The following is a 27843-nucleotide window of genomic DNA, read 5'->3' on the forward strand; positions in this document are numbered from 1 at the left end:
TACCTTAGTTACAATATTTATTTACAGCCTTCATTTTCCCAGCTGTGCAGCCTAAAGTCCTGTAATTGTTCAGTTCTCAGATGCACCATGTTCCACATACAAACATCCCTGAACTTGGGATACTACTGACCCAGTATCAATGTGATGAAACTGCACAAACACTTCCTTTAGACCCTTTCTCTGAATTGGAGGAAGTGCCACTGCCACAGCATCAGCCAACAAAGGGTACAGTCCACAACAAGGCAGGGCAAATGGGCTGCAGGTGTGCGGAGCTCAGATGAGCCGCATCCCTCACCATGTGTCCAAAGAAATGAGGACAGGGGCGCTTCTGTTCACGTGGTAACCCTCACATGGAGGCTTAGCCTAGGAATCTAACCTAAATAAGCCAGTATGTATCAACTGTATTTCAAGGTTCACCAAATCTGTACCCTGTTTTCTTCAGATACCAACATCTCAGGTATCCGGTGTAATCACAGCTGTGCTTGGTCACAGCTGCTCCTGATTCACCCACTTCTTATTTGCCTTCGCTGATATTGCTATCACTGTCACTGTCGCTGTCACTGGTCATTGTGGTTAGGTCTCCCAGGGCTTCCCTGTAAGAAACATAAACAGGAGGGTCACACTGAAATGTAGGCTTAGGGGCTGGGGGTCTCTACAGCTCCACTATAGCAACAGAGGACAAGATCCATTAAGTCAACATATAGGCCTCCCTGACTCATATGACAAAAAAGATCATTAAACCAACACATCCTGACTTTCTGCAAAGAAAAGGAATTCAGGGCTAGAAAGCTACAGACATGTGAATGGGCAGACAGATGGACTGCTCCATCTTTAACTTTTCTTCATGGTGATGACACAGAGCCCAAGAGCCCACTTACTTCTGTTCTTGGCTGAGGCTGAAGTCAGCAATTAACCTCTGGGTGAGACCCTCACAAATAGGCAAGCTGAAGGAATTTGCCAGGTTAACGACCTCAATGGCCTGGGCAGGGCTGCTGGATGCTTTGGCACTATCCATAAACTCATTCAGCAACTCATTCCTGTAAAAGGCAAAATGTCAACATCTGCCAACTACACCCCTCACAGATTTACATACAGAATCTAGTATCTTACAAAGATCAGTAGCTTTGGAGAGAGTTACATGAAGTTTAAAGGGCTAATGAGATAATGAATACTGTTAATTCAACATGCCTTCATCCTCAACATCTTCAGCATCAAATTTACCATCTTCAACATGATTCAGCATGCCTTCATGTGGATCTATCCACAGTGTATTAACAACATGTTGTGATCACTGAGCACAGACTAAGAAAACTGCACTTGCCTCAGGATGCCTTAGATGGTGGGAGTGACTGTCCATTTGCTTGCCTAACAGAAAAGTGCCCAACTGCCACCACTGAGGTACATGAGAAAATTCCACACCGCCCCCCACCCTGTAAGAGTGAAACCCACATGGCTAATCTAGGATGTATGCAGGCAGGCCGGTTGACTTGAACTTACCTGGGGATCTTATTATGTTTCCTGAAAAGCCCCAGCATTTTCCTGTTCAAGATGAGACAGGAAAGAGATTAGGAATAGTAACAGAACAGATGGAAATCAAGTAACCAGAGCTATTTTCCCAGATGCAGACACTAAATGTCGTCCTCCCACCTACAGTGGAAGCTCCTAAAGACGTATGTCTGTAGGCTCCCAGCTCCCAGCTCCATCTCTACATGAGAATCACTCCAGGTGCCTCAACCCTCTTCTCCAACTTCATGTGTGAACATTACACACTGCCCAGGCAAATATGTTTTGTTATGAGCATTGAGAATTGCTGGGGTTCACCCTCCTCTAGAGGATCACTTCAGTACCCCCAAGGAGGGAATGTATCACGTGGGCAGTGGGAAAGGAGGCTGGCAAATAATGTACAATCTCTTCTGTCTTTTATGATCCAGCGTTTGAGTCCAGTGTGTCTTAAACTGATGTTATGAAGAGCAGGCTCAGATTAAGGCACAAGTTTCATGTAAGTGCTCACCAGCATCCTGCCACATGCAGGATGAAGGAGAAGCACATACACTCAGCTCCCATCATCAGCTGAGGTCCGTACCCCTGCGCCAATCATCACAGCCTGATTCACAACAAGAATGTGTGTCAACCTGCCCGAGTCAACGACTCCGAGCATCACAGGTCAGCACTGTGCAGCAGGCTGTGATTCACCACCAGTCAAGACCAGTTGAGGCAGCAAAGCCTCCACCAGCTTTTCCTAGAGAGAGTGAACACCCACACCTTGGACTGACAGTCCTATGTTCAAAATAAGGTCCTCTCTTGGGAACAACCATACACAACTACCCCCTCACTGGCCCTCAGAACTAACATTTACATCCAAAATAACACAGTGGAACCACGCAACTATGACCACCCCAACCAAGTATGCCTTTGTTGACGTCTCTTTTGGAAAAATGAATATGCATAAGATCTCCACTCACAATTAAACACTAGAAGTGAGTATGAGAACAAAGTGCCAGCACGAACACACAGAATACAGTGGCACAAACCAAAGATGGGTTCTAGTCAAGGCTAGGTTTAGTTGATACTGGTAAATGCCACTTTCCTCAAGTCCCAGTATACAGCCCACATTTTAAGCTGGGGCTGTGGGTGTGGGGAAACCATCCATAAATGAGATATCAATGCCCAAAACACTCTCAAAATTAAGATTCTCTGGTCACTGTGTTCTATTTAGGTGAAGAGAGATACAGAAAATGAAAATAAAGAGACTGAGCCCACTGAACCACATCCTCTCTTAAACACGCAACACTGATTCTTCTTTCCCAAGTTTGCTTTTAGTAGTATTTGTGCGTTCCCATAGAAAACTGATTACAGGGCTTCCCTGGTGGCTCAGTGGTAAAGAATCTGCCTGCCAATGCAGGAGACATGGGTTCGATCCCTGGTCTGGGAGGATTCCACATGCCATGCATCACAACTACTGAACTTGTGCTCTAGAGCCCAGGAGCCACAACTACTGAAGCCCGAGAGCCCACACTCCGCGACAAGAAGCCACTGCAGTAAGTCTGTGCACCACGAGGAGCCCCATTTTCTGCAACTGGAGAAAAGCGATGCAGCAACGAAGACCCAGCATAGCCAAAATTTAAAAAGCAAAACCAAAAAACACCTCATTATGTAGAAACTCAATTGTCTCCTGAGAAACCACACATCACACAGACATATTAGAGATGCTTCCAGTGACACGTGTGGTGCTTCGTGTACTCACCAGGCTTCCTGGGTTCTCCCAGCCCTTAAGAAGAGGATGGCTATGTAGTTCAGAGAACTGGCCGGCCACTCTGGAGCAGTCTGTCTGGCATCCTGGCTTTCGTAAGTCGATTTGATGTCTGCAGCACAGTCAGCAAATGCCGCCTGCAGCTGAGAGGCCCCGAGAGTCAGAACTGCCTCACTAGTTTTGAGTCACAACTGCCTCACTAGTTTTATGTCAATTTGAGAACAGGAGACTCCACAGGACCGTTATAATTTCTGACACTGCATTTTACCATTTGAACACATCGCATGTACAGCACATAGTGATACATATTAACAACAACAAAAAAAGGCAAAGCACCCGACCTTGATGTGATAATTTGTTTAGCCACATATTTCAAATCCAACCATGGGTTTTCTCTTTAAAGATAAAAAAGGAAAGAAAAAGGAAGGAAAGGTATTCTAATTGGTTATGTTGAGATGTGTCTTTTTTATGCTTTCAGCCACACCACACACATCCAATATCTTAACTTGGGCCCCCTGTTATGGAAGTGCAGAGTCTTAACCACTGGACTGCCAGGGAAGTCAGATGCGTAGATTTAAATCTGGGTTTAGATAGCAGAATTCTCCACAGAAATGAAACCATGAGAATTGCCCTCCCCAAGTCCTCAGTATTAGAGGATACGCTGGCTAGTGTATATCTAACAATGAGAGCAAAACAAGCCTACCTCTGGTGGGTGCTGATCCCTTGCCATGAGCATCAGAATCTCTTCTTTTAGGTCACTGCGATAAGTATGCCCATATTCTTTACTATCTTGAAACAAAAAGGAACAGAGTGAGAAGTGATCACCATCATTTAAAACCAACATTCTCTGACCTTTGTCCACTGTCAGCAGTCATCCCTACTGGGGCGGAGGAAGGGAGAAGAAAATAAGAAAATTCATTGCTGACATGTATTCCAGGATTCTAGAAACCAGCATGATTCACGGTAGGAAAAGGACAAGAGAGTAGTGAAGGCCAGCGCCAGTAACTGGCTGCTGGGCAATTGCTAACAGCATGTAGGCCACACTCAAGCAGACCCCCGCTCCCCGTGGTTTTACAGCACATGGGAATCATCAGTGCTCCTCATACATTATCATCAGAGCAGTCCTGTAAGGCAGGACGGCAGGGCTATGGTCTCAGTGTCTCATGTCAACTTGAGGCAAACAGGAACACGTTTTACGATCACAGTCACCTAGAGGGTGAGCTACAGCATCTTCTGCAGTCAGTTTACATGCATAAACCACACACACAAACCCAGTCATGGCTGTTCCTCAGAAACCATACTATCACCAATATCACTGTTAGCTACTGAAACACACAGATGCATCACAGTCCAGAGGAATGAATGGCACAGGCTTTGCAGGTTGAGATTCTGGGTGACCCATGTAACTAACACAAGTGCACAAAACCCAGCCTTTTCTGGTCACAAAGGAACCAACTGAAGTCCTTTCCACCCCACTGTTTCTCATGCAATCCAATATGAAACACAAGCAAGTCACCCTGAAGGTGACTTCAACTACAGTTTAATTTAGTGAAAAAATAGAAGCTTTCTTCCCTAACCACATTAACACACTTGTGAATCAAAACCTAAGACAACAGAGTAAGATGGGTCGGGACACACAAACTGAAACTGACCTTTCCAGATCTGAGGAATCATTTCTAGCCGATTGGCTACGTCTAATGCTTGGAGAAGATCTATTAACGTTTGGGAATGGGGAAAGAAGACCTGGTTAAGAAAAATACAAATACATTTTTAAAGTATTACTCAGCAAAGACACCCACAAACATCTACAATGATAAATGTTAAGTCATGAATCATCTTACCGAAGGTATTAGGTCCTTATACCATTTCAAGGTGACATCAATTTGTTCCATTAGACAAAGCAAACTAAAGAACTTGGAACTGTGATGGAGAAAGAAAACACATTTAGTCTGAAATCCCTACCTGGTAGGGGAATGATTACATTACAGCACAGTCATATAATGACATATTACATAGAATTTAAAGACAATTTATAAGTTACAATTTCAAGTGACACAGATCAATGTATGACTCAGGAGATGCTAACTGTGCTTTTTGGACTTTCCAGTTTGACACTTTCTTATCTTCAACTGGTCACTGGTATCTTCAACTGGTTTATACACTCTCAGCTCATGGTGGAGAGGAGTGAGGATACTACTCAACCAGTGTTCAGTGTGAAGAGAGGATTTGAACACATGGAAGAGAACCACCACACACCTTTCAACAGGCTGCCTCCTTACATTCTTGTTTTTATCTGCCTAAAAGCAAACCCATGTAAGGAGTCTCCTTGGGCTCTAACATCTTTAAAAACAAAAGAGGCTAAGATGAAAACTTTAGGGATTCACCCTGCTATGAATTCGAAAATATAAAATAGGAGGGTGTGGGTTCCTGAGTAGATCAGCTGGTAAAGATTCCGCCTGCAATGTAGGAAACCCCATTTCGACTCCTGGATTGGGAACATCCCCTTGAGAAGGGTTAGGCTACCTACTTCAGTATTCTTGGACTTCCCTGGTGGCTCAGAGGGTAAAGAATCCACCTGCAATGCGGAAGACCTGGTTCAATCCTGGGTTGGAAAACCAGATGCCCTGGAGGAGGGCATGGCAACCCATTCCAGTATTTGGCCTGGAGAACCCTCATGGAGAGGAGTCCTGCAGGCTACAGTCCACGGGGTCACAAAGAGTCTAACAGGACTGAGCAAATAAGCATAGAACAGCACAAGGAAAATATACATGGATTTAAAGTTACAAATAGCTTAAAAGATACACAGTGGATACCTCAGTCTGACAAATCAGTTTTATCACTGTTTGATCTACCAAGTGTTGACAAATCAGTTTTACCACTGAACCTTCCAAGTTTTCAACTAACTCATATTGTTAAGTCAGGATCATGCTATCTAAAATAAGGCTGCCAAGTCTCCCACCTGCAGAACTGACTACTGGCTGCATACAGGTGCTCCGTTAATGCAAAGGATACATTTCCAATGCACTTACTAATAAAAATTACGCCGAGGATCAGGACCAATGAATTTCCGGTTGTCTCCTGTGTTTAAAAGGCCATGGACCTGGTAAGCAAGCTCTAGATCTCTGAGAGAAGAGCACTGAAAATGTAAAAGCAGTAATAACCATCACTCAGTGATCCTTATCAGCCAAAGGTGGCTCATTACATAAAGCAAAACGGTAGATACCTGGGGAAACACGTATACTGATTTAACATATTACTGATTGACAGCAAATGAGTTATAAGAAATTGGAGGTGGGGATCAAATCACCAAGTTCGGTTAAATTTAAAACAAAATAATGTTCATCTAGTAATTACACCTTTATTTAGTATTAGACAAAAACACTTGGGATGCCATGCACAAGACAGATGGAGTGCTATCTCTAGCATCACTATGCTGGCAAAAGTCCCCATGAAATAACTCCAAAACCCACCCAAGGAGAAGTCATTCCCTTCTATGAAATACTATACTGCCATCAATAAACAAGATACCATGGAAATGAGTGTGGACATGCATGTCTGAATACCCAGAGGAAAGAACATGGAAAGATACACACTAAGTTGTGAAGCAATTATCCTCAGGGAATAAAACTGCTAAATTCATTCTGAAACTGCTTGAAAATTTTTCCTATGATTAGCATGATAAGCTGAAAAAACAAAATTAGACATAACCATCAATCTAATAAGTTAGCAACAGGCAAATATGAAATATTCTGAAACCTTATCTGAAGAAAGATATGAAAAAAGAACAAACACAATCAACACAGGGTAGGAATGCTGTGATTTTGCAGAGATTTTAGAGGAATAAAAAATTAGGACTAATGACATGAAAACAAGTTAAGAGTTAGGAAGTGAAAGAATCAGGGAGAGTCCTCCCAACCACCAATGACGAATTTAGGAAATGGATAAAAGAGGGGGAAAAAAAGGTTTTAAGCAAGAAATGGTACTTACAACCCTCATGGCTGACTGAAAAAACATATCTGAAAAATCAAAGTTCAGAAGAGCCTTGGTTACTATGCATAAAGTATGTTTTCAGGTCAGTAACATTAATTAAAAATCCTGTCAATGAAACTGGTAAGGTGTAGGACAAATCTAAAAAATGAAAACATAAGGAGAAGCAACATACAGCACAAGCCACTGACACGGTGCTTTCTCAGAATAATCACCCAAAGATGACTAAACTAAATCAAACGTCATCCTCATCATAAGGCTCTATAACCCAGCAGTCAGGGAAAGAGGCTGTCTGTCTTACGCCAGCAATTTCTGCACGTACCGTCATCGGGGTCCTGTGGAGAAAACTTCTTTCCCATTATTTCATCCATGATATCATAGATGATGAGGGATGATCCTTTTGAAGGGCTTTCTGCAGAAAAAAAAAGGCAATGGGGTTTTCTGAGGAGCCCACTTCCTGCACAACCATGGGGTAGGCAGAACTAGTCCTAAGGCTGCCTTTCTCATTCCTCCACCCAAGCCATGGAGCTGGCCAGGCACAGCCCCATGAGATGAATGAGTGCACCCTCTGCTGAATGCAGTTCTCCCCAAGGCCTGGGTCAGTTACAGTGCTCCCAACAGACTCGGCCCCTCCTTCTTAGTCCTCACAAGGCAGACTTGAACTGAAATGGGAGACAGACTGACACCTTCACCAAGCCTGCATACTTAGAAAAGAAGTATGTTTTCTGCTAATAAACATTTGTGCTCCTTTTAAATATGACCAGGATGAGAGCCAAGAAACAGAAAACTATAGAATTAAAATCCATCGATGACATTTCCAATTAAATGTTTCACATTATTTATCCATATTCCCTTCCCCACCTATCCACTTGTAAGTGATAATATAGTTTCAGTGACAGCATAGATGTACTTGTGAAGTTCTTCAAGGATGTTTACATTTGTTACAGTTCTAATTATTCTACTATCCTAATAACCTATTTTATATGTATCATCTCTTCATTATTTTAGGCTTTTTCCTTTGGGTAAATTCCTAGCAATTATTATTACAGACAGTCAATTTATATCCCTAAGTCACACTGACATTCCTACCCCTGTGACCCTGGGTGTTACTTAGGAAGCACAAGCACTAGGGACTTTAGTTAGCCAGGGTGATGTGTGATGTTGCAATGGAACAGGCTTTAGGGTGAGAATTACTTAGTTTTAGTACACCACCACCGAAGTTTAGTAAAATTTTATATGACAAAATTACTGTGGAAACGGTTCACCTGTTTTCAAGATAAAGTCATTAACTGCTCCTACTGTGCTCACTTCGGCAGCACATACATTAACTGCTCCTACTTCCCTATGTGTGAGATTGTGAATTTTGCAAGACTACCCTTCCAAAATAAAGGTTTTCTATTGTTTTCACACAAAAAGCCCATTACAGGAGAGAAAGACTGGAACTGCCATTTCTAAACCCAGGGTTGTTTCTCAGGTTGGGGCAAATGACTAAGAACCTACAGACTGTGAGTGCTTACTACATGCCTTCCACGCATGAACAGGGCACTATACATAATTCATTACATTGTGATGTCATCACTCAGGTAAGATATCCAGTCCCTTCCCACACATCTGGTAAATGGTAGAGATAAAATTTCAACTCAGGTGTGCCCTGCTCCAAAACCCATTCAACAGAGCACAGCTGACCTAAAATTAGGTAACAAATGGAGCCTTGAAGTTCTCCCATGAGGCTTCAAAATAATGTTAAGGCTTACTGTGGAGCAGCACTATCCAACAGCTTCCTGCAAAGATGGAAGTGTTCTATAATTGCATCACTGACAGTGCAGTCAGAAGTCCCAAGTGGCTACTGAGCACTAATGCTAGGAAGGAATTTAATTAAATTAGCCATGTGTGGCTAAGTGGCTACTGTGTTAGACAGCAGTTCTGCAGGGCAAAAGGAATCCCAAACTCAAGTACCTTCTGGCCAAAAACCATACACTGCCCCTGTTAGTACACTTAATGATCTTCCTCCACTCCGACTTAAGTTTTACATCACAAAAAGATGACACTACCCTCAACAGTAACTTTTTGCTCAGGCGGTAGACAATTCTATTATCCAATCTTAATTCATTGGCAGTGAAGTTAGCCTAATCTCTAAATAAATAACATAATGACATACATACCATGTTGATAAAACAGCTGAATAATATAATGGTATGTTGCAAGCGAGGGTTCTTATGTTACCAGGTACATAGAAAAAAGAAAAAAAAAAGTCAAACACAGCTATACGAAATATAGCTTACTGAGGTATAGTGAATAAAAACATTAATGGTGTTACTTAAGTAGAAGATGCATTCTGTTCTTCTGAACAAAGACATTTCCCAGCTGATATGATTACTCTAAAGGTAGAAAGGTGTCAAAGAGATAAAATTCCTCTTAGAAAGTCCAGACACCTATTACTAAAACATTACAGTCAATATTCTGTGAGTTTCATTTAAGAACACTAAAGGCTACTGAAGTGAACTGATTCAATAACATAAATACTGAAAAGCACACAATATACTAGCACACAATTGGGTTCAAATACTTAATTATACCAGAAAATGCCACAAGATTTTAAAACCAGCCAACTGTAAGTGAACAATTCTCCCCTGAATCAAGAAATCCATTAAAAAGTATCTAAAATCCTGAGTGTAATTTGCTATAAACAGCAAAAAGGATGATAGAGCTCCCATTATACTAAATATACATAATTAAAAAGTGTGAAATGGTGGAAAGGAAATTCCTACCATATTATGTAAACAGCACAGGAAAGTTTAGTCTCTCTTTTGATTGCCTGGACCTCAGGTCAGCACTGCCTTCAGAGAGGGACATGAGGATACACTCTCACCTATCCCGACGGCTTTCATTTCCCGGAAGGTCTGTAAGGCTGGCAATTTTCCAAATGCATAAAATCTTCGGAGGCATTTGAGAATAGTGTTAAAAGTCTGTAGATTGGGCTTCACGTTCTGTGCAACCATTTGTTTCAGTAGGTCCTAGTTGAATCAAAAGCAAGAGTATTATTTTTTTTTTAATGCCTGGTGGGTAATTTGTCCAATAAACTAACAGAACACACTAAAAGAATTGGGCTCTCTGCATACATTTAAAGCAGATTAATAAATAAGCCCCCCACTTAAGAATTATCTAGTGCCCCTGAGAGAACAAGGCCTTTTCAACAGTCACTAATCCCCACGTGATGTCAGTGTCCAACTGTCTTTAGCGGCCTAGTGAGTCTAAGATTGAAACAAAAGAAGAGACTAGAACAGACTGGTTTTTTCCTTTATACACAAGCAGTATGGTATGGTGTGCACTTCCCTGGTGGCTCAGTGGTAAAGAACCCAGCTGCCAATGTAGGACATGTGGGTTTGATCCCTGGGTCGGGAAGATTCCCTGGAGAAAGAAATGGCAGTCCACTCTAGTATTCTGGCCTGGAGAATCCCATGGACAGAGGAGAATGGTGGGCTACAGTACATGAGGCTGCAACGAGTTGGACACAACTGAGTGACTGGACAACAATGAACGGTACAGTGTGGTTTCTATTTCTGTTACTTTGTTACTGTGACTTCAATTTTTAAAAACTTTTCTAGTAGTTTTCTTCAATGCATGTCTTATTTTAATTAAAAAAAAAACACGATTATAAGGGAATAAATGAATATAATATAGCAAACTGGTCTTCCTGGATTCTAGCTGTATGCTTGGGTCACAGCTACTTAAACTAAGGGTTGCTAGAAGGGCGTGAACAGGTCACCACAAGTGGAGTGCCCAGTAGTGACCACCACAAAGATGCTCAGTGAATGCTCTCTCCATCCCAGGTACTCCTAGCAAAGGATGGTGGGTGGTGGTGGTGTAGCAGGTAAGTCATGTACAACTCTTGTAACCCCATGGACTGTAGCCCACCAGACTCTCCTGTTCATAGCATTTCCCAGGCAAGAATACTAGAGTGGGTTGCCATTTCCTTCTCCAGGAGATCTTCCCGACCCAGGGATCGAACTCGCATCTCCTGCATTTCAGGACTCCGAGCAAAGGATATTTTGGCCTATTAGTAGCCGAAGTGAGGGTTCCTCCTTACCAATATATTATTCCACTTTTCTTCAAATTTCTCATTCACCACCAATGCTGTTGCTTCAATCAATGAATTGAAAGTGTGCACATCAGCTATAAAAGAAAAAAACTACTTTAACAAAATTTGGGGTTGGTGATTAAAGGCCAAGTGTTCATGCACATGAGCCCACAAAAGTAGAAAACCATTCTTTTCTCTGGCTCTGGATTCTCGCTTCAATCACCAACATCACAGGAAAAGATTAAGAATGAGCAAATCATTAAGGTAAAATCCTATGATTTTATAGACTGCTGATATAAATGGTGCAGAGGTAAGAATGCAGAGGTGATGCAGAGGTAAAGAATTCACCAGCCAATGCAGGAGATGTGGGTTCAATCCCTGGGTTGGGAAGATCCCCTGGAGATGGAAATGGCAACCAATTTCAGTATTCTTGCCTGGGAAATCCCATTGACAGAGGAGCCTGACAAGCTACAGTCCATGAGGTCGCAGAGCTGGGAAATGACTGAGCACGCACACACGCCCACACAAGAGAAGGAAAGGAAGGACAGAGGGGAATTCTCCAAACACAACTCACCACGGAGTCTGTTGTTTAATAGTTCAGTGTACAAGCTTAATGCCTGTGTATGAGCTCGGTGCTGGAAGAGGGAAAGGATGGAAATTAAACACCATAAAAGTTGTCTTTAATAAATATTTGCATATCTACTGTTCTCAGAAGTAAAAGGATAGACCAGAATGGATAGTGTTTTTCCTTTTTACATGAGCAGTGTGGTATAATACAGTTTCTATTCCTGTTACTTCAACCCAGTGATTTCAATTTTTAAAAACTTTCCTAACAATTTTTTTCAATAAGTGTATCTTATTTTAATGAAAAAAACAACTCTGAGAATTACGTTGTCACAACTGGGGGATAGGAGGATGCATCACTGACATGAAGTGGGTAGAGGCAGTTCCCAAACATCCTTCAAGGCTCTGGAAACCCCCGATGACAACAAACTATGTGGCCCAGGTGAGAAGGGTTCTGAGGCTGAGAAACCCCAATTCAGTAGAAATTGAAGACAAAAACATAAAACTATCCAGAACAAATGTTACCTTCACCATTCCTCGAATCATTGTGCAGTAAGAATGTGCATTTTTCTCAGGCATCAGAGCAAAGATTCTCTCAGCATGGTTTTTGGCTCTAGACACAAGAGAGTAAACGTGAACCAGCAGAAACAGATAAAACCAGTAACGGCTACCACATGGAGTATTTGCAACGTTCCAAGCATTTTCTGCATATAATTTCAAGGAATTCTTTCCACCGAGAGAGGGAGATCTGGTTACTATCATTTTAAAAATGGGAAAAACTGAGGCTCAAAGACCTTAAATTGTCCAAAAATTTACTGGTTAAGTGGCAGAAGCAGGACTTGAAAGGTGTAATATATACTCAGCTTTGTCAACAAAAAGCAAACTGCACAGCAGGGTAAACAGTGAAGTTCCTCCACCCCCTTTCAACTGGATGTAATTAACAGAGGCAACCACAGACATGTGGTGTCCTGCAATCCTTTGTTCTATTCTAGCTTTTATAATCTGGCTCTTTCAGTCAGTCAGTCAATGTGTTCTGTTATACAAATCATGCTGCACCTTCATTTTCTCTGTTACCAACACATCTTGGAAAATAGAGCCTGGATTTGGGCCAAAATGGTACTCACAAGTCCCTCTCTTAACCACTATAAGAAATTATTAGTATCTACTGAAGAAAGTTTAATTTTTTTATTCTTTTCATTTTGATATTAACAGTAGTTTTCCTTTTCCAGATACCCTTATTAAATACCTTTCTTTTAGATAGTTTTACTCAGTTAATTTGAATTCTGAATCATTACATGATATTTATCTTTTGTTCAGTAGTGAATACCTGCTTGTTAGCCAGCAGTCTTAATTTAGAACTATGCCCTAGCATGCATGTATTCTAACATAATTTTAAAAATTCTGAACCTTTTTAGAATTAGAGGTATATAGTGCAAGTTCAACATTACTTTGCCAACAAAAGTCCATCTGGTCAAGGCTATTGTTCTTCCAGTGGTCATGTATGGATGTGAGAGTTGGACTGTGAAGAAAGCTGAGTGCTGAAAAATTGATGCTTTTGAACTATGGTGTTGGAGAAGACTCTTGAGAGTCCCTTGGACTGCAAGGAGATCTAACCAGTTCATCCTAAAGGAGATCAGTCCTGGGTGTTCATTGGAAGGACTGATGCTGAAGCCGAAACTCCAGTACTTTGGCCACCTCATGTGAAGAGTTGACTCATTGGAAAAGACCCTGATGCTGGGACGGATTGGGGGCAGGAGGAGAAGGGGACAACAGAGGATGAGATGGTTGGATGGCATCACTGACTCAATGGACATGGGTCTGAGTAAACTTCGGGAGTTGGTGATGGACAGGGAGGCCTGGCGTGCTGCGATTCATGCGGTTGCAGAGAATTAGACAGGATTGAGCAACTGAACTGAACTGGAGTGCAAGGTAGGACCACTAATGAAACTACCAAAACAACCATACCATTATGGTTACATGGAGTTAGGCGGGGGTGAGGGAAGAGAAATCAACACCAGTCCTGTACCTCTAGCTGGTTGGAGGTAAAGATCTAACAAAAAATGGTCCAAACACATATGAAAACCAACTGTGACATTTATATTGCACACAAAGAACAAATTGCATTTTAGAGTACTACAGGGTTGTATCTTCTTCAGGAGAGCATTCCACAACCCTACGGATCCATAAAAGTTCTAATTATACTGTAACATACCTCCAAATAACTCTAAGCTGATGGCCAGCTGCCTTCTTAGACTTCACGTGATCTCCCTCTTCGGCGGCCTCTTCCTGAAATGAGCCATCACCAACAGATATAAAACAGAATACAACAGAAAGCATTCTCCGAGTTATACTACTCAAAAGCAGTAAGGCAGAGGAAATTTTGGAAAAGCAAAGGAAATAAAGATTCGGTAGAAGGTAAAAAGAAGACCCAGTGTTTATTAAGAAATATTAATTTCTAGAGTATGCTCATTTCTCTCTGCCTACATATGTGTGAATTTTCAAGAGGGCTGGGCCAGGGGTTTTCCCCTCTGTCCCATGCACAACATATTGTCACTTTAAGGAACAACAAAAAAGGGTCCCGTCCAAACATTTCTGGTCACTGGTTTCTGCATGTGGCAGGTAAGGTCAAAATACATTTAAGGAGGGAACCAGGGTAAAACAATTGTTAAGATCCATCTCTTCCTTCACATCACATTTTGTCCAGGCTACATACTGTGCTACATCACACCTCAGCACAAATCTCTACCTTAACATAAGGCATAAGAACTCGCCTTGGAATGAGAAAGAATTACTATCAAAAGAAACTTAAAAAAATCATTACCAACTCTTCTGATTGTTCCTGTTGCTGGAAATTATAATTAGTGGAGGGTTCTTGGTTACCATAGTAACACAACAAATCCAAGAGACTGTTAGTTGTTTCCAGAGATACAGTGGTTCCTGTGGGTGGGGGAAAAAAAGGGTAGAGGGGAGAAACTTTGAAACATCAAAGAACTAAAGCCTACTGGATTAAAAGTCTTCACTCTTCCTATGAGGTGTGGCCCTCCTGGCTACATATCCAGTGTCATCTATTCTCCAAGGGTGAGTGTGCACCCCACATCAACTTAAGCATCTGGAGTGATGCAGACAGCACACAGTCCCTAACAGTGCTGTCTGATAGAAGAGATCAAATACAAGAGCCAAGTTTGACCCTGGGTTCATTTATTCTATGTACTCATACCCCCGGAGAAACTCTCATATCATTCTACCTATCATCTCTGAACTGAATGCTCTGGAAATGATTGACATGTAGCCCCCCAGGGCCCAGTTCCATCTCCACAAACACAATCGAACTCTTTCGCTTGGATCCAGGCCCTCGCTGAAATACATGCCTAAAGATAGCAGCCTTTAAAAATTACTGTCCCAAACATTATGTTCCCATCTTGACACTTATCAAGAGGGAGAAAAGGGAACAGGAAGAAGTATGAAATATAACTTAGTGCTTTAAAAAGAAAAGTAACTGCATTTTTCTTAAGAAAATATACTGATAATACAAATGCCTATCAGGAAACTTAAAAGCCTAAAAAAGACAAAATGGCACAGTGGAGAGGAAACAGGTGATGAAGTGTAACTTGACTGCCTCATAGCATCTCAGAGCTGTGTGACCCTGAAGATTACTTGAAGTCAGTCAGCTTCCTTTATAAATGACTACCAGCACACCAACTCATAAGGTGTTATAGAATTAAATGCCTACAAAGTGCTTGGCACTTATTAGAGCCTTGATAGTAAACTTTTCTGTATTTCCTCTCCTAGTATGTCAACTCATTCCACTACTCTGAATGAGTTGAGTGTTATAGCTCTGACCCTGTCTTTAGTAAGGTTCACTTAACAGCCACATGCACCTACACCACAAAGTGTGTAAAGCAGAGGAAGACAAGTCTTAATATAATGATGTTTATCATATTCAACAAGCAGAGTGAAAAGCCTCCCTAAATGACAATCTGCATCAGCAATTCATTTGTATACCTGATGCTTTAACAGGCTACACACCAAAATTCTTAAAAGTTTTCTGCAAATGGTTCTTGCCATATTCAAGACTATATTGAGTGATTCAGTCCAGTTTCTATCTCTTGTATGTTTGGCTGATTTTTATCCTAAACCACTGACCAGCACTCCATATTCCAGAACTTAAGCAATGCTGCTACCTTCCATGTCACCCCAGGTATATTCTCATCTCATGGTAGCTTACAAGCCCTGCCACCTATACCCCTGGAGGTTCATCCACATCAAATTCAGATAGCCACAGGATCTGAGAGACAGAAGGATTAAAGGAGTTGAGTTTTTCAAGGCTACAGTGCTAATCAGTGCCAGAACCTACCCAAGTTTCTGATCCTGCAGCTTAGTGCTCTTTCCTTTTTAAGTATTTATTTCTGGTCTGTTTTATACCTCTCAAACACACTTAAAAGAATAAAAGAAACGTGAATACAGCACGAACAAACCTGATGTTAAAAACAGAAGCTAAGGAAGAATGGCCGTAAGATTTCTCTACCTGCACAAGAGGACAACACACCAGCAAGAACAACTCTATCCTACCCACAATTTAAAAATGACACTAAAGCAGAACTTGAAACAGGACTTCTTGAACTATAAAAAATATAAACACAGCTACCAAGCAGAGGAAGTAGCATAGCACTTGTAACTCGTACTCACAACTATCTAGATCACGTGCACAACTGTGGCCTACTGCCATGCCCACATTCCCAGGGGAGCCTCACAAGAACGTGGGGGCTTCAAATGAACTCAGTCACCTGCTTGCAAAAGCTGATCAAATATGTCCACAGAAGCTTTGACTTTTTTGAGCTTGATTCGTTCTTGCAGAGCAGCCTCACTTATTTCTTCAATCTGAGGTTCAAAGTACTCAGGCATTAAACACTAGAAAATAAGATGGTTAAATGGAAACAGGTCAATGGGAAAGTACAACAAGATTTTGATTACACACCATAATATTCATGCTTCATGTATTAGATAGTACCTATCATTTTAACATGAATGCCTCTTTAGGTAATCTTACTTTACCTCTCCAGTCACCAAAATAAGATTACTTAGAGATCTCCTAAGTTGGGCCAGAAAATTTAAAAGCTCCTAATTACAGATGTTTAGTCTGTATTTGAAGAATCCTATATTGAACTAAATTCCCCAATTTCAAGCTTAACTTACTATTTTTCCTTTGCTAAAACCATCCTTCCTACGCTCCTCAATCTTGGTTGAAGGTTCCCCAGTATACCTAGTTTGTAAAGACAGAAACCTTCCATCCTTGATAACTTCTTTAACTGTAAACATTCAGTATTACCAAGGTATGTTGATTTTACCTCACTCACCAAATTATTCAAATACTTAGGGACCCAGGGAAGGCTTCAAGCAGAAGTGAACTAAACACAGAAGAGTAACTACTAGTCAGAAACATAGGAGAGGGTAGGCCCAACAAATGGTCATTCCACTGCTGTTACTGTCTTAGTTCAGGATTTCAGTATCTTTATGGACACAATCACACTGACATTCTAATTTGTCCCCAAGACTTACTGCTTGAGAAGCACAAGGGGTGTCTGGGTATGTGTGCTTAGAAAGTAGGGAGATGTGAGAGGAAGCAGTTTTAGACACAGTGAGTCTGAGTTACCATTTCCGCTACTTAACTCAGAGGCAGGGCCCACGTTCGGCTGCCCACTGTGTGACACAGGAAGCGCAATGCCGAGCACCCAGCGGGCGCGCCGCACTCACTCCTCACGACTACAGAACAGAGTGGACTGGAAAAACGCGTCTGGACTCCCAAGGAGAGACATCGAGGCCAACATACAAGAATGCCAAATGGAGTATAAGGGTTATTGAAGCAGGAAGATTCTAGTCAGAAAAAAAAGAGTGACCAAGTATGGAATCCTGAGAAAAAGACACCAAGGTTTGCGGAGTGGATGGAAAACCAACTAAGGGAACCAGAAAAGGAAGCCAGAGGTGAAGATCTGAGAGCCTGGTGTTGCAGAAGCCAAATAAAGAAAATAAAACGAAGAGCAAATACATGTAGTTTTAAAAATGATTAAATAAAGGTTAGTACTGTGAGCAATGATAACCATAAACATTAAAAGACTTTTCACCCAAATGCTGTAGGCATTCAAATGGCTACTTAAACGTTAGTTGTGACAGCTTAGTTTATATTTACATAGTAGTATCTAAAAATTGCAATTACCTCTCCTTACCGGTATATGAGGCTCAGCTATGTCTTTCTGAAAATATTTGGGATACGAATTAATAATAAATTTTGCTGCATTCTCTCCAGACTTCTTTGCCAACAAAAATGAATGCTGTTAAAGAAAAAGATATAGATGTAAATTGGTATTACATATAATTTAGATCAAAGTTACACCCTCAGCAAGAAGGTGCCCTCCCCCACCCGCCCGAAGAACACTGTAATACAAAGAATTCCAATTAGAAATTAAACTACCTCATTATTATTTACCCACCTCTGCTGAATGTGACATAATTTCAGGTTGGATCCTACATACAGCTTGAGGTGTGTAAAAACAACACATTTAAATTAAGTGAATTGCTCTGTGGTGGGAAAGATCTCTAAGTACTAAAAATCCAAACCAAATACCTTCTCCACAGCCAATCTCTAAAACTTTTTGATAAAAGAAGTAAAAGAATCAGAAAATCTACCAATTTATCTATCAGCCTCTATGAACTTTTCAAAGGTGTCTACAGGTAAAATAAGTCTTACGTGTAAGTCCTGTCACCCAAACCAACAAGGTAAAACATAATACTAGCTGAGTTACATAAAAATACTCACAGATTCCACAGAGGATGTCGGTATGAGGTAAGGATCATCCTGAAATGCATAAGGTGCAGCTGTGGTATCCTGTGGAGAAGACAAACAAGTCTCTTTAGCTGGGTTTTTATTAAGAGGACCTTGTGGAAGTTTTAACTATGCATGTATCACAGAAACAGAAATATGTATGTTGGTAGACACTAATACCTACGCTGTACCCTAGGCTCTGGGAGACTTGGTTACAGTTATGCACAATTTAAAGAAAACAATGGCTCAAATCCCCATGCATGGTTTTAACTAGGGGCTTCTATCAGCAGGGAAATCACTGTTTTAAATGCAAAGTCAAGAGCCTCTGAATTAACCAGCCTGGGCACCAGTTTCCTGAACTAGGGTGTCCCTTCAACACATGGTACTAACCACCCAAGAGGCTCCTTCAAATGAAGGATACTAATTATGGGGCCCTCTCAGGAAGTGGGAACAGCAGCAGTGTTCCCGTGTCCAGTTTCCCAAAGTTCCAAACTTCTTTAAGTTCTTTCAGGTAGAACCCTGAGCAAGATTAACTCTTTGGCACCAGCAGTCTCTCTTAGAAGGGCCCCCAAATTACTTCCTATATTCCCTCCTCTCCCCGAATTACTTCCTCTATTCCTCCCCTCTCCCTCACAGCCCCCTTCTCTGCGCCTCCTAGCAACTTTGTTTCACAGAAAAAACTCAACCTACATCCCAAATCTCTTCTGACAGTCCCCTTGCCACCCTGCACCCTGAAGTATTCACCTGGACTCTCTGGGGGAGAGCTTCCCTGTGGTTCTTAACAGGGATGCTCTGACCTAGGGCCTGAAAGCAGTACTTTTTGGGGCTCTCACTTCCTGATACCACTTTCAAATCCTGTATTCCCTTTACATTCCTCTGAGGCTCACTTCATGTGGTTCACAGGTGATCTCTGGGCTTCACAGGTGGCGAGAGTGGTAAAGAACCCGCCTGCCAATGCAGGAGAAGTAAGAGACACGGGTTTGATCCCTGGGTTGAGCAGATCCCCTGGAGGAGGGTATGGCAGTGTTCTTGCCTGGGAAATTCTATGGACAGAGGAGCCTAGTGAGCTACAGTCCATAGGATCAGAGTTGGACACGACTGAAACAACTTAGCACGCATGCATCCACTCTCTACCAAGATGTGACAGGTATGAAGGACAACTCAGAGGAAGCAGTTCTAGGATGGCTTCCTTGGACCATTACCCCATGATTCCCAACCACTGCCTGGTTCTGTCCTGTCCACCATCTTTATCAAATACCTGTTTGGGCCTCTAGATTTGGGTCAGATGCTGGACCTCTCTCACTTACTTATTCTTATTTGTTCCACACATTTTTCCCCCTCAGTGATTTCCAAGCCCTTAATGGTTTGAGAAACCACTCCTCAACTCTGGCCCTGTAGCTCAGATGCCTCACACCAAATCTACCCCCGACTGTACTTCTCTGACAGAGTCACCTCCCCTCTTATCGTCTCCATTTCAGTGAAGGATACCAAGCACTCTGCAACCCCAATCAAAGACCCTCTCCCGTTACTTCCATTCAACCAAGCTGTCATCAGTTGTGGCAGACTCCAGTTCCTTAAATCCTCTACCTACTCCACCATCCCTTTCCCCAGCCACCATTAGCTTAGTTGAGTGCCTGACTTATTCACTCACTCGGTATTTACTGAGCACCTCATACGTGCCAGGGAGACAACAGAATCCTATCCTCCACAGAACTCACAATCTAGTGGGGAACAAAATCTCCAGAAAACAAAGCAAGTAAAACATATAGTAAATTTAAAGGAAATATCTCCTACGGAAAAGGGAGGGAGGGAGGACAAACTGTCAGAGGAAATAAACATGCAATTCTACATGGTGTCATCCGGGAAGACCTCAAGGAAAAGATGTAAAGAGATAAAAGGAGGAATTTATAACAAATGAGAAGCCATTTGAGTTCTGAGTAGAAAAGTGATGTGAATCAACGTTTTAGCAGGGTCACTATGGCTGCTTAACGTGTGGAGGAAATCAAGAGAACAGAGGCTGCTGTAATTAATCCAACAGAGTAAGAGATGATGGTGGCTTGGATGACCTGGTAAGCACCATTAAGGGAAGAATGTGTGGTTCCTGAACGAATGAATAATTGTCCCCTGGATTTTATGAGCCCAAGCCCAAATCAGACAACTGTGCACATAATTCCACAACTTCTTTGATTTAAATGCGCGTTGGCTCAATCTCACTGAAAAACTGACAACAATCTTTGAGGTCTATTTCCCCGAGTTTACATTTCAAGTGCCTATTTATGGATATGTGAGCTGAAAATCTAAGTATCTTGCTAATATGGAGATGCAGTATTTTAAAAACAATCTCAGAAACTTCCAGGATGTATTTGGCCCACAAGTTTAACACCTACAATCGAAGAACAGTTCTGGAAATCTGTGACAACCACCTCAAGGAGGGTGAGAATCCACATAGATATTGTGGTTAAAAAAAAAAGAGAACTTGAAAATTCTATTTCTGAGGCATATACTATGGTTTCAGCTTATCTATCAAGACTACAGACCCTACTCTTGAATTGTGAAGGGAGGAATTTATTCACAAATAAATCGGATAGCTGGAGCAATAATAAAATAGCCAGTATTTACTGAGCATGTCCTTTGTGCCAGGTGATGTCCTAAGCCCTTTCACATGTACTAACTTATTTCTCACCCGAAACCTCAATGTTTGGTGCTCTAAGTAAACACCCATTTTACAGATAAGGAAACAGATTATCAACCAGATGTATTTTTCTAAAGTAAGTTTGATATAACATTCATAATACAAGCCATTAAAAAAAAAAGAAAAGGGGTAGGCAATTTTACACATCAAAACTAATTCCCTGATGTATCAAGAGAAAAGGTAACTTTGTGATAAAGATGAAACAGAGTATTTGGCCTCAAGACCCAGATTCTTAATCACTGAATTTCTTTCAGTATGGTGGGTAGGTACACTGTTCTCAAAGTGGTTCTACAGGTCACTTGCATATCACACCCACCCATTCCCTAGGAACATGTATTTCAACAAGCTCTTCAGGAGGTTAAAAATCACTGGCATAATATAAAAAGAAAGAATATGGAGGGGGAAAAACCATGGCACCAGGTCAAGGTTTTAATATCCTAAGCAGCCCTGGGCTAATCACTTTAAAAGCTTTAGATTTCTCATTTGTCTCATGAAGAGTCTGGACTAGATGGTGCTATGAAACTCTCTAGATCCACAACAGTTAAATTGTGAATAAAGAAGAGGTGTGAACATTAAGTTTATTATTAGCTGAATTAGATACAAAAACCTGAAATTCCTACTTACCCTGTGCACCGTGGATGCAAGTGCTTGAAGAACAGCCACTTTATCCCTAAGAATGAGAATCACAAGTTAAGCCTCACCAGGGCTTCTCACACTCACAACGTGAACAAGTGACTCTACTCTCAGAATGGACTGGCCATTAACAAAGACCATGTCTCAAGTAAAGCCAGTTCTGATCTCTAGAATAATGTCACTAGAATAGTAAGTTAGAAAATAAGAAAACTGTTCAATTCTTTTGACCAAAGGTGGTTAGTACATGTTCCTACTATGGTTTGCTACCCTCTCTGGCCTGGTCTCCATAAAACTGTTACCCCGGGCTAGCAATTTCCACCTTCATCTCATAAAACTTTCTTAACCCTGAATCTTACGTCCTATCCATTTTCCTCGGCATTCTTACTGCAGCTTTCTGTAATATTCCTGCCTTTATTATCTAAATTGGTGACTCCCAATTCAGCTATATATGGGAATAGACATATGAAAAAAAGAGAAAACATCTACAAAACTTTACATGTCAAGACTAATTCCCTGATGTATACAATATCTACTGGATTTTCTAAAATAGCAGTTAATGTAATTTTAGCGAGAAAGACATTCTTTCCTCAGTATTCCCTAACTAAATCTTTCATTAGCATATTTAAGTCTTATCAAGTGAGTACTCTTCATAACATACTCAACAAATCCAAGTGAAAACACTAAGAACATTCAAATCAGTCACCAGTTTCTTAAAGGGTTATTTTAAAAATAATCTCAGTGAGTACATTATACTGAAAAAAAAAAAAAAAAAAAAAAACTGGCAGAAAACAACCAAATTCTGTAAGGCAAGTATCCTTCAATTAAAAAATAAATTAAAAAAAAACTAGACTATTATATCTGATGTTATTTTGTGACCCCCTGCCCCCACTCTACTGTAGGTTTAGTGTTTATATTTCCAGAACTTTAGAGGGTACTTTTGCACACACACCACCATAAAAAACAAAACAAAAAGCATGTCATCATTCTGGGTATGTGTTCCATAAGTTTGCATTACCCATGTTACTATGTGCAAATCTAATTAATTTCTTTAAATGTTATATTGTATGATAACCATTTTTTAATCATCTCCTTACTATGGGCATTGGGGCCATTTCACTGTGTTATTCCCAAGTTGTAAAGAACACTCTCATCCATGTCTCTTTGGGTATATTTGCAAGTGTTCCTCCAGAATGGCTAACCAATTAGGTATTGCACATTTTAAAATGTGGTTCTGCCAAATTTCTCTCCAGTGTGTTGCTCCAGTTGACTGCTCTATCAACAAATGTATCTGAGTATCCATTTTCCACCTCTTCTGGCCAGTGTGGTAAACTTTAACATCCATTTCTTTCATGAGTCCAGTCACCTATGCACTGATCACAATTGGGCTCCATGCCCCCCCTAAAGTAACTACACAATACTGATTAACGTGCTCAAAATACTCTATCCTGTCACAGTTGTATGTGAAAACTCAGAATAACCCTCTACAATTTGTTAAAATCTTCTACAACACTTGTGATCTGGGAACTCACAGCCTTAAAAGATGCTTCATCTTTCAAATAAGGCAAGAGGAACTTACAGTCTTTATAGTTTCTTTTTGATCTAAAAGCACAAATTCTTGAGCCTGGAAAGCAGAATCTCTCTATTAGAGATTCTCTATCAATCACTTTGTCTCTAAGGGGACAGACAGTAAATATTTTGGGTTTTATGGGCCAGAAGGACTCTGTTACAACTACTCATCTCTGCCTTTGGAGCATAAAAGTAGCCACAGATAGTAAGTTATTAAGTGACTGAGGTTGTGTTCTAAAAAAGAAAAAAAAAATTTAATTGACACCGAAATTTGTGTTATGAAATAAGTCTTCTTTTAAACCCTTACTTAATGGGCTATAAACAAACAGGCCTCAATCTGTTAACCAAGGCTCTATATCAACTACCCTATTTCTCCTATTCTAAGAGCATTTTTTAGAGGCTGGCCTGCATGGTCTCCCACCGCCAGTTAGGTCATGATCACACCCCACCCTGCCTTACTGTTTTTCAGATTTGTGGGGCTTATACAGAAGAATTACCTGCAGGAACATGTATTTTAAACAAAATTCCCAGGTGATTCTGATGCCAATAAAATCATCTGACCCATTTTAAGGTACAGTTAAACAGCGTTTTCAACAAAGAAAAGTCAAAGTCACTCAGTTGTGTCCGACTCTTTAGGTGGGAATTCTCCAGGCCAGAATACTGGAGTGGGTAGCCTTCCCCATCTCCAGGGGATCTTCTCAATCCAGAGATCGAACCCAGGTCTCCTGCATTGCAGGTGGATTTTTTTTACCAGTTGAGCCACCAGGGAAGCAATAAAGTACAAAATATGCACTCTAACTAGACTGTAGGCCATCTGAACACACCCCCAATACACTTCCTCTCTTGTATTCCCCGTGGGACCTTTGTCAGAAGGGAAAGAGGCACAATGAGTTGGTAAAGCGTGCTGGACAGGAATGTCATTCAAGAAATGCCTCATTCAAGCTTATGTATATTCCTATTCTGATCTCGGCTCTGATTCTCTGGCCTGTGTTTTAGTTACTGGGTCATATCAGACTCTTTGCTACCCCATGGACTGTAGCCCGCCAGGCTCCTCTGTCTATGGGATTTCCCAGGCATGAATACTGGAGTGGGTTGCCATTTCCTTCTTGAGGGGATCTTCCCGACCTAGGGATTGAACCCACATCTCCTGCATTGGCAGGCAGATTCTTTACCACTGAGCCACTAGGGAAGGTAAAAATGAATCTGAATATATCCATACAATAAAATACTATGTAATCATTCAAAATTAAAATCAGAGTACAGAACAGTACATCTAACAAATCACTACTAAACTAAATGTCCACATACAACTTATATATAAAAAGTTATACAGCAGAACTTTAAAATAATAGCTGCCATCTACTGAGATCTGATTATGTGGTAGTAACTGTTGAAATGCTCATGTAATCCTCTGAGGCAGGTAGTATACCACCCACATTCTACTATAGCAAAGACAGATTAAGTAACTTGCCTTTGAATACAGTGATTGGTGGTAATTTTATTTCCTTTTTGCATGTTCAATTTATCGCACTCCCCTTTTGGCAATGATCATTAATTTGAGAGCCTTTTTTTAAAAAATGAGTCTGAATCTTCAAGTCATACTCAAAAAAGACCTAGTTTTTTTGAAGGATCTTTCAATGCATTCAGTAATATCATTACTATATGAATTTTTGTAAGTTTTAATTCTTACGTATTCAACAAATGTTGACTATGTATAAAGCAATTTGTTTAAGGATTTATCAAGTGGGTTAAAAAAGCTAAATTTTGCAGTCTGCACCATTTACCTACTAAAGATCATAAAGATAATTCTTTTTTGGGTCTCCTAACAATGTGAAACCTCCTTAAGAAAGAAAAACAGAAATTATTCTAATAATGATACTCATGACTGACCATCACTACGTGAATATTAACCCAAACTTAGTTCAGATAGGTCTTTTTAACTCTTAAGTAAATCTCACTCCCCATTCACTCACTACTCTCTACCTCCAATTGCTATTCCTGTCACTGGCTTCTTAGCTAACAACGTTTCTCATAAGCACTGAACCACTTTTTGAATGAACGCTGAATACTCACCAAGTTTTCTTTTTTGGAATGACTACTTCTTCAGTCCCTTAATGCAAAAAATAAAACAAAAGCAAATCAGTTTCCAATACTACTACTATAAAGAAGTATAATGCATTAACATAAAAATGGAGTCATTTCAATACATTTTTATATACCTGCTATATCAGCTCCTTCAACCTTTGGGACAGCTGCACTTCCAGAATAAAATCTGTAATAAATAAATAAATAAATAAATAAATAAATAAATAAATAAATAAAAGCTAATACTCATTAATGAACTTTCCAGCTCACCCCCAACTATGTGCAACTGAGCCAAAATTTTCCAATTACCACGGATCAAACTGATTGGATAATTCATTTCAAGGTATGCTGAGAAGACATGGCCTCAATGGCAAGTTCAAAACCATTACAAAATAAGTACAAAATACAGATATAACAGGGCCAACAATTTTTAAAATCAGGCAGTCTCATTAAATAAAATCATAGGAAAAAAAAGAAAAAATTTAGTAGTACTTGAACATCATTTTAACAGCTGACCTGAAATATGAAGGACTTTCAACTCTGAAGACCTAAAACACTGGGGCTAAAAGAAATGATTCAATGGGCTCCTGATTATACATGGATGATGATCTAATGATCATAATGATCTAATGATAATAAAAGACAAAGCCATTTAAAGCAAATTATGAAAGTAAGATCACTATGGTTTTTCATTCCACTTCCTTCAACACTCAGGAATGTACCAAACACCTGTATCCTAATATAAACTTGGAACTGTTATTCTTTTTTTAACCCAAAATATAGAACCACTGACCCCTGAATGAGTTTTAAAATGTTATCACGTTAAAAAAATAAGGTCAACATACCACACAGATCACATATATCTTGTAAGTATCTTCCTCCTAAACAGCACTGATACCCTTTAGAAAACTGTCAAGATGTGATTAAGATAGAAAATTACTTCCTTTCCTGGTTTTGGTCTCCAGTGTCCTCTTAAATCAACCCTTCTCTGCACTACCTGGTGGAGCGTTTTCTCTTTTGTGAGCCGAGTTGAGGGAAGGCCTTAATATAAAATGTATACTGCAAATTACACAACTCACTTATTCCTCACTGTTTTTCCATGGCTGCTACTAGCTCCAGTCTACACATAAGGAATTTGTCTACTATCACCTCGCAAAGGAAACGCAAACATCCAATCTAAAATTAGGTTATTTCCAACTTTCACAAGCAATTGCTGGCTTTCATACTTCCACAACGCTATTGCTTGTATTGAAAAGAAAACACACACACACACACAAATGATACATGTGCCAAGTTTTAACAATCACAGCGATTTCATTCAGATTGTGTTCACATCTTTTGGGCTTTCCTGTTTTTAAGAACACTTGGAAAATTTCTTCCGTCAAACATCCCCAAAACATCCAGGAGAACTCGTAAACTGCCTTTAATTTGAGAAAACCTGATATTCCCCCGTTCCTCCCGTGTGGGAGAAAACAAGTAAGGGCGGATAACGTTTGCCTTTTTTAAAAAATACGTGGAACGGGATGATTAATAGCCACACTTATTAGAATGCAGGATCCCCAAGAGAAGAATCCTAATCTCCCCGAGAGTTTAAACCCCGGCGTAGACCAGCCAAGTAAGAAATCTCCACCCCAAAAAAGCGCGTTTAGAGCCCTTGCGCAAAAACATGCCGCACCGCGTGCTGGCTTGCCGGGTCGCGCTGCCACGAGCGCGCGCATTCCACTCCACCGCATTTAGTTCTCCAGCACTAAGGGGGAAAGGGGATACAAAGAACCAAGGTGATCCCGATTCTTTCTCATGCGTCCTCCAAGCTTCCCTTACCTGCTACTAGGGCTCCGTCCACAGGGCCCTGTCCACCGAGCCGTCAGCGGTACGCAAAGCCCACGGCTGACCCTCAGCCACCTTGCGGACGCCAAGGACGCCATATTTGGCGTCTTCGCACAGTATGCTGGGAAAGCACGCCCTCCACCTTAAGGCGGGAGGTAGCAGGTGGGCGGGGAATAGCTCGGCTATTGGCTGAGACGGAACAAGAAGAAATCAATCATAAAATAGGTTACAAGCTCATGATGTGAAAGACTTTGCTTCAGAAGTTAAAGGCTCAGTAGGCCTCATTTCCCTCGAAATTCTTTCCTAAAAGATTATTTAAATTTCGTATATATGTTCGATTATTT

At 40.8% G+C, this 27843-nt stretch overlaps 1 protein-coding gene and 1 non-coding gene across 2 annotated transcripts; both read right to left on the reverse strand.

The window, feature by feature from the left end:
• On the reverse strand, positions 1–27630 carry PTCD3 (pentatricopeptide repeat domain 3). Its single transcript, XM_020889451.2, has 24 exons — positions 27494–27630; positions 25807–25859; positions 25661–25697; positions 22013–22058; positions 18691–18759; positions 18101–18205; positions 16664–16787; positions 14701–14816; positions 14092–14165; positions 12405–12492; positions 11890–11950; positions 11325–11410; positions 10107–10251; positions 9400–9450; positions 7560–7649; positions 7238–7266; positions 6280–6386; positions 5092–5170; positions 4903–4993; positions 3954–4039; positions 3245–3393; positions 1498–1539; positions 879–1037; positions 1–593 (listed from the first exon to the last, which is right to left on the reverse strand). Exons 1-24 carry the CDS (start codon positions 27595–27597, stop codon positions 515–517), a joined length of 2070 nt encoding a protein of 689 aa, XP_020745110.2. The 5' UTR covers positions 27598–27630; the 3' UTR covers positions 1–514.
• Positions 1972–2107, reverse strand: LOC139031756 (small nucleolar RNA SNORD94). Its single transcript, XR_011484233.1, has one exon. It is a non-coding gene; the product is annotated as a small nucleolar RNA SNORD94 (small nucleolar RNA).
• Positions 27631–27843: the final 213 nt, after the last annotated feature.

The sequence above is a fragment of the Odocoileus virginianus genome, chromosome 2 (genome assembly GCF_023699985.2).
Source record: "Odocoileus virginianus isolate 20LAN1187 ecotype Illinois chromosome 2, Ovbor_1.2, whole genome shotgun sequence".
In the NCBI taxonomy this organism is placed as follows: Eukaryota; Metazoa; Chordata; class Mammalia; order Artiodactyla; family Cervidae; genus Odocoileus; species Odocoileus virginianus.

Excerpts from the sequence above, each read along its gene's own strand:
- PTCD3 (XM_020889451.2), bottom strand. The coding sequence starts at position 27,597 with ATGGCGTCCTTGGCGTCCGCAAGGTGGCTGAGGGTCAGCCGTGGGCTT. Across the intron at positions 18,206-18,690 it reads CGACATCCTCTGTGGAATCT|CATTCATTTTTGTTGGCAAA; the intron begins GTGAGTATTTTT and ends TTTCTTTAACAG. Across the intron at positions 4,040-4,902 it reads GATTCCTCAGATCTGGAAAG|ATAGTAAAGAATATGGGCAT; the intron begins GTCAGTTTCAGT and ends TTTTGTTTCAAG.